We start from the raw sequence: 6,132 nt of genomic DNA, 5'->3' as shown, positions 1-6,132 counted from the left end.
CGCTCGCTGTAGGGCGCTGATGTATAGTGTTTTGTCGGCATCATTATCAATGAAGTCCGGGAGGGTCACCGCTAGTTCTCCAGGTCGAAAGCCGGCATTCCCAAAGTCAAGGAGAGCAGCTACATTGCCCTCATTGTCCACCAAGATGTTCCGACCGGCTAAGTCCCCATGCGAAAAGTGGAAGGTGTGCTGATCTCCCGCATGAAGATCGAGGAAATCGTAAAGCTCGATGAGTTTTCTGCCCGGGCCTCTGTTTTCCAGTGGCATGAGACCCGGTTTACCTAGGAAAGCAAATGCCTCGAGCAGATCGCGCTTGGTCATGAATGGACCGCACTGATCCGCCGGGATAGCACCGCCTTTGAAAAGCGGATCTTCGAATGCAAGATCGTTAAGCGGACCCAGGACAATCTCATCGGATGTGTTGTCGGAGAACTGTGAAATGGAGCCAATCATTCGATGCTCAATGCTGAAGAGGCAAGCGACAAGATCGGCGACTTGTTCGATAACGTGCTGGCGACGTTTGGGGTCGAAGTCGGCGAAGCGGAGATCTGCTCGTTCGCCTGGCATATGCTGCATGAGAATCCATTCCAATCCCACTGGATTGGGCTCAGCGCAATAGCAATAGACCTCCGGCACGCAAGTACGTCGAGCTACAGGATTGTTGAGTGTCAGCTACCCAAAGCCGGATGCGAGATGAATGCACCCCGAAGCATTCTCATCGAAGTCACCTCTCCCTCCGTCTTCCACCGTGGTCGCCACGGGTAGACCAGTTTCGCAACAATAGAATCGACTTGCTGTTCCATCGAATCATAAAGCGTATACAGGTAGACAATGCCGAAACAGGCGTCTGGAACGCTGATCTCTTCCCGGTCGATCCTCCCGACTTGGCTGCATGGATTACGAAGTCGGAATTGATTCTCAAGAACGGCATGGAGCGCAGTGAGATCCGGTTGTACTTCCCACCACCACTGCGACATGGTAGGTCATGCGTTTGGCTCGAACAGGTGGAGCAAAAACTGCAAAGAGGAAAGCGGACGTGTGCTATATACAGTGCATGGGGACAGCGCGTGTCACGAGCGGGAAGCAAGAAGTTCTCCAGTGGCTCGGCGCTCTTCATCAACCACGCATCTCCATACGATATCGATGGCTAATATTGGCACTGAACGACTAGGTACGCTTGGTTAGATAGGACGACGGCTCACGAATGGGCGGCAGCAACGGCACCGATAGATCAGTTGGCTTGACATTACCATACTAAGTGGAAGGTGCAATCCTACTCGATTTGGATTGTATGCGCGCCTATCAAGTCGGGATCGAGCTACTTCCATTCGCACTGCACTGGCCTCAGGAGGGAAAGCTTGTAATGTGTTCATTGGATCGTGAGCGTCGTACAATGACACAGTCGTCAGTACCAGGTATCGCAGAATCGGGTCATCGAGGCTCGTAAGAACTTCAAAGCCAGACAATATCCAACGCCTCACTGCATTCCTTGCTACAGCTCCTCAGGAGGTACGCCTTTCCACCGGAGTCTTGCCGTCACCCCATCATTCCAATCCCTCACTCTCCTCTCCGCAACAAGGGAGAACGTGCTCCCGTCTGTGCCGACAAACCCCACGCTCATCGACTGGAACACGGCGTCCAGTATGGGGCTATACCACAACCCATAGCGCTCTTCTGTGCCAAGTGCGACATGGTCGATCGACGTATACCCCAGTGCGCGGACTTGGTCCCACCAGGCTGGGTCCTGCTCGTCCGAGGTGATCACGACTCGGTCGGTGAGGATGCCCTTTTGCCTCACTTTCTTTTTTAGATCAAACGGCCGCATACAGGAGGCACAGGTGCACTTTCCGGAAGACCAAAGTGTCGGGTGCATTCTACAGGCAGCTGGCTGACATTTCTGTATCATATACAATGCAAGTTAAGACATAGTATCTCTGGGAAAGGCTGTTATGAAATAGTCCCTTAAACAGTCAAAATTTAGTGGTATTCTGAGTATTCCAGGAGAAGTACTACACCGATGGCTTAGTGCAAATAGCTCTTCCCCAGCGTAATCATCCGACCCGACCAGCGTATATGCTTTCCCACAAACCGCGACTGTGGACTCCAGTCGTATTTCCACTCATAATCCTTGTCTACGCTCAAGTAGTAGACGAAGTCCAACCACATGAGGCGATTCGAAGGCTCCAGGACGTCGCCCCGCTGCGGAGAAGCTAGGGGGCGATTGTCTTTCAGCGCTTGGGTGCGACCGAATGGAAAGCTGAGCGTCATCAGTCGCTGAATCGCCAGATGCGGGTTGTTGTCTTGGTTGAGCTTGAACGATTCTGTCCGGACAAAAGGTGAGTTTCTCACCTAATTGAGAAGACGTACCTTACTTCGTGTAGAAGTATAGGAAACATCTACTGGGGTTCAGCAAATTCCTGCACAATACATAGATGGCCGCACCCAGATTCAGCTTTGCAGGAAGGAGTAATGCCCTTGGCTTTATCACCATCTGCAGAGCCCAGCCATGCACTCCAACACCCCAACCCATCCAGCACGGTACGATTCTCTCTTTTCACGTCCTCCCACTCCAACAAGGGCATATTCAGTTCCCTCTCCAGGCGGGCGAGGTCGAACACCTCCCCGAAGGAGAGGAAGCCGGCTGAAAGCAGGAGATGCAATGGCGGGAAGGGGGGGGGTGATGGGTATGCGCTCTGTGAGCTGAGCAAGATTGTGCTGCACATTCTAATTTCGAGGTCGGATTCGATGTTCGAACGGCACTCCGAACGACATTCCGAATGGGGTCCGGAAGGACAAGAAGACAATGGAAAGAAGAACGGATCTTAGGTAATTATAGATTAGGAATAGAGTTAGGATAGGATTCTGTGCACCCCCTGGGCAATGGCATGCGCGGACACTAGTACTGTGATCTCCTGGGACAAAGAGAGGCTGGAAGAAGTTAGCAGCACGTGATTCAAAGACGCGATGGATATGCAGAAAAGAGGCAGGGAAATAAGGCGGATAAATGATTACCAGATTTCCTCAACAGGAAGGTTAGGTGGAAGTCAAAGGAGGGTTTCCCCCTGCCCAGGGATAGTTAGTCTAAAAATCCGAACCGCTCCGAACCTATATAGGGAGGATTCGAGTACTTCGGAATAAGGACTCTTCTCCTCTTGGTTATCTCTTACACGACACCTTTAACTTACAGCCACTCCTTACTCTCTCTCTTACTCTCTAATTGAACTAATCCGAATTCTCGTTCGGACCTTTGAACGGCGCTTCGAGGCTCGCGTTCTCTCATCCCCACAATTCCTAGGCAGCCATTCGGCTCGGACGGCCTCTCCAGACGCTTGCGCCTCTGTGAGGACTTAGGCTCGCACGTCAGGAGGACTCGGAACTTGGACCGAATCCTCGAAGCCGCTTCGAACTAGCCTCCCCTTCGGAACAAATATTGATTCTTGCAAGAACTATACCTACGGACTACTATCTACGTGACCTCAGCAACTACCGTCGACTCCCCCTCCAGCGGACTTACTCCTGACGCCTCATTGGGAGGTGTAGAGTACAAGATATAGCAGGTTCGCGATGGTCATCATGTCGTTGGCTATAGTCCCCGGATCAGTAGGATCGCGCATTTGTGAGTAAGACTTACTCCAGCCGGCGTTGAGGAAAGAAGTGATATACTTCTTGTCGTCTCGGAGGTTCTCTGCGGTACGGTAAGCCTGTATAAGCAGGAACAAACGCATATACTTGCCATACATGGGCTCGGATACGAGACTGGTCCAGGAGACGGAGCGGTGAGTCTGGGGTTTGGGGGGGCATGGGGCATGGGGCAGACAGCTTGAGCGAGGTGCAGAGTGAGAGTAGGGAGGGAAGTAAGCTGAACATGATAGTGGTTTGTCCACTACGGCTCATGGTGTTAAACCTAGCGAATGAGTCTTGGATCTGATGATGTACGACATAGAGACGCAGAGCATAACAAGACTTGAACGACTCTTCCATGAGACTAGTGGTCGAAGCATGCACCGTAGCTGTGAACTCGTCTCCATCCTTGCAGCCGTAGTCTCTTGTCGAGGAGAAGAGTTACAGATGGAACTGCTGTAGCTCATCATAGCCTGATAGTTTTCCAGTTCAAAGCATCTTCAATCCAAGATAGAAAACAGGCAGTGTAGTAGACTCTCTGAGAGTGGTTCGTTGTTCATGCCAGCTCAGGTGCGACAAGCGCTCATGCCAGACCAGCCCATTGTTTTGATTGTTTTCAATCCGATCGGATCATGTTTATCGTCGGTATTCAATTCAAAGGATTGCTGGTGATGACTGATTCGAGATTTGGGCGTCTCCTTATCTTGAAGAGAATATCAAGGACATCGCTATATTCGACTCGTGTTAACCCTAAGGGCGAGAAATAGCAGCGTTATGGCAACAGGGAAGAGCACTGAAATAGCAGGTTCGATGTCTAAGAAAGTATGACAGAGTTCCAAGTTTATTTTCTACCCCCGAAAGACATGACCGATCGCAAGGAAGCAAGGAGCGAACGGAAGGCGAACACGTGCTTGCTCGGCATTTGTCGGCCATGTCCGAATCAGGCAATCATGCTTCCTGGCTTCCGTTCACGTGAAAGGGTGGACTCTTACCACCTCGAGTGCGCAGTATGCATTTGCTGGTATTCTCTAGGCAGCACACCAGGCGCACATGACCGAGACTGTCGGGCAATGTTTAGCATATTCCCTCCAGCACACAGCTGATTTCTCTTTCTCTCTATTGTATCATCGCGTGCCTACTTGTATCTCCAGGATCTCTCTCTCCAACCCGGACTAGGCTACTTGGAAGGATGGTCATCATTTCAACAGAAGCGACAAAAGTCACAGGCGTCGTCTCCTTCTATATGGCTGCGGCGCTCGTTATGGTCTTCGTAAACAAGGCAACTTTGAACGCTAACCCGGACCTACCATTGCTGTTTATCTTCAACCAGCTAATCCTCGCAGTGATCTTCGTATGCATACGCAATTATTCAGGCCATTGTATGCTAACTTGACCCTCAGCTGCACATCTCTGCGCTCTTCACAAAGCATATCGACCTCCCCCGCCTATCGCTGCGAACTGCAAAAGACCTCTTCGCAGTCGTGTTCGTCAACATTGTCGGACTTGCATTTAACACCCTCTGTCTGCGGGATGTCGAGGCGTCTTTCTTCCAGGTAAGCGCACGTTCCCCCATGGGATAGGCATGCACATGTGCTGGCAGGCACATGTGTTATCAGTTCGGGCCGAGGCCTCGAGTTCTCCGCTGTTATCGGCATGTCTACATTCAGCCGGAACTGACAAACTGTTTGAATAGATCGCACGGGGCATGGTACTGCCTCTCACAATCGCCGCATCCTCCATTCAAACCCGGAGCCGACCGTCAGCACTAGTCTTACTTGCCGCAGGTTGCGTAACGATCGGCTTCCTCCTGGGAATCGTACCCTCTCGTACTTTGCCAGTCCACGCAATACCCTCCGGGCTCTCGCTGCTCTATGGTTTCCTCAGCGCGCTATTCATCGCTGTCCATGCAGTGTTGATCAAGTCCTCCCTTCCGCATGTGAACAACAGCGCCATCCAGCTCGCATACTGGACCAACCTTGGCTCAGCAATCATGCTCCTCCCGGTGATCGTCTTCGACGGGGAAGCGTCTCGCCTCTTTGAACTTGTGACCAGCCAGATACAGCCTTGGGACTGGAGACCGTTCCTCTGGGGAAGCCTCGTGACCGGCGTCTTTGGCTATCTGCTCTGCGTCGCAGGCCTGCTAAGCATCAAAGTGACATCGCCCATAACACACATGTTTAGCTCGGTATGCTTGACATCCTCCCCAGGAAACCCCGGCTAACCCTAGAAAAGGCTGTGCGCTCCGTCCTCCAGGTACTGCTAGGCATCTGGATCTTTGGCGATATTTTGACCGTGTGAGCCGCGCCTGTCCATACGTCCCACCCTGTCACATACTCATATCGCGTGACAGCAACCGTCTGCTCTCGATCGGCACCATCCTGTGCGTTCCCCTGTTGTCTCAGGGCGTTCATAGCCCAGGACCCTCGCTGACGTCGACCCGGTTTTAACACAGGCTTGGCACGATGTACTATACGTGGATCAAGAGCCAGGAGATGGCCAAGCCTAGGCAGG

At 52.0% G+C, this 6,132-nt stretch overlaps 4 protein-coding genes across 4 annotated transcripts in view; 1 reads left to right on the top strand and 3 right to left on the bottom strand.

Moving 5' to 3' along the window:
- Positions 1-158: 158 nt before the first annotated feature.
- On the bottom strand, positions 159-977 carry DACRYDRAFT_113574 (uncharacterized protein; the record flags this gene model as incomplete). The annotated part of the gene is made up of 3 exons (XM_040769658.1): positions 159-250; positions 282-650; positions 704-977. 3 exons carry the CDS (start codon positions 975-977, stop codon positions 159-161), a joined length of 735 nt encoding a protein of 244 aa, XP_040632361.1.
- Positions 978-1,492: 515 nt separating this feature from the next.
- DACRYDRAFT_103954 (uncharacterized protein) lies at positions 1,493-1,825 on the bottom strand (the record flags this gene model as incomplete). Its single annotated transcript, XM_040767850.1, has 1 exon — positions 1,493-1,825. One exon carries the CDS (start codon positions 1,823-1,825, stop codon positions 1,493-1,495), a length of 333 nt encoding a protein of 110 aa, XP_040632360.1.
- Positions 1,826-3,524: 1,699 nt separating this feature from the next.
- Positions 3,525-3,894, bottom strand: DACRYDRAFT_103953 (uncharacterized protein; the record flags this gene model as incomplete). Its single annotated transcript, XM_040767849.1, has 3 exons — positions 3,525-3,583; positions 3,632-3,756; positions 3,818-3,894. 3 exons carry the CDS (start codon positions 3,892-3,894, stop codon positions 3,525-3,527), a joined length of 261 nt encoding a protein of 86 aa, XP_040632359.1.
- A 916-nt stretch (positions 3,895-4,810) lies between these two features.
- DACRYDRAFT_74687 (uncharacterized protein) overlaps positions 4,811-6,132 on the top strand; it is a gene marked incomplete at its 5' end in the record, with an annotated part of 2,743 nt that continues 1,421 nt past the window's right edge. The window contains 3 exons of the mRNA XM_040776080.1: positions 4,811-4,972; positions 5,022-5,174; positions 5,315-5,806. Coding sequence (XP_040632358.1) covers positions 4,811-4,972; positions 5,022-5,174; positions 5,315-5,806 — 807 coding nt within the window. The remainder of the gene's footprint in view (positions 4,973-5,021; positions 5,175-5,314; positions 5,807-6,132) is intronic.

Source organism: Dacryopinax primogenitus (assembly GCF_000292625.1).
Source record: "Dacryopinax primogenitus strain DJM-731 SS1 chromosome Unknown DACRYscaffold_2, whole genome shotgun sequence".
NCBI lineage: Eukaryota > Fungi > Basidiomycota > Dacrymycetes > Dacrymycetales > Dacrymycetaceae > Dacryopinax > Dacryopinax primogenitus.
Note: the sequence above shows the minus strand (reverse complement) of the source record. Positions and strands in the feature narration are given on the sequence as shown.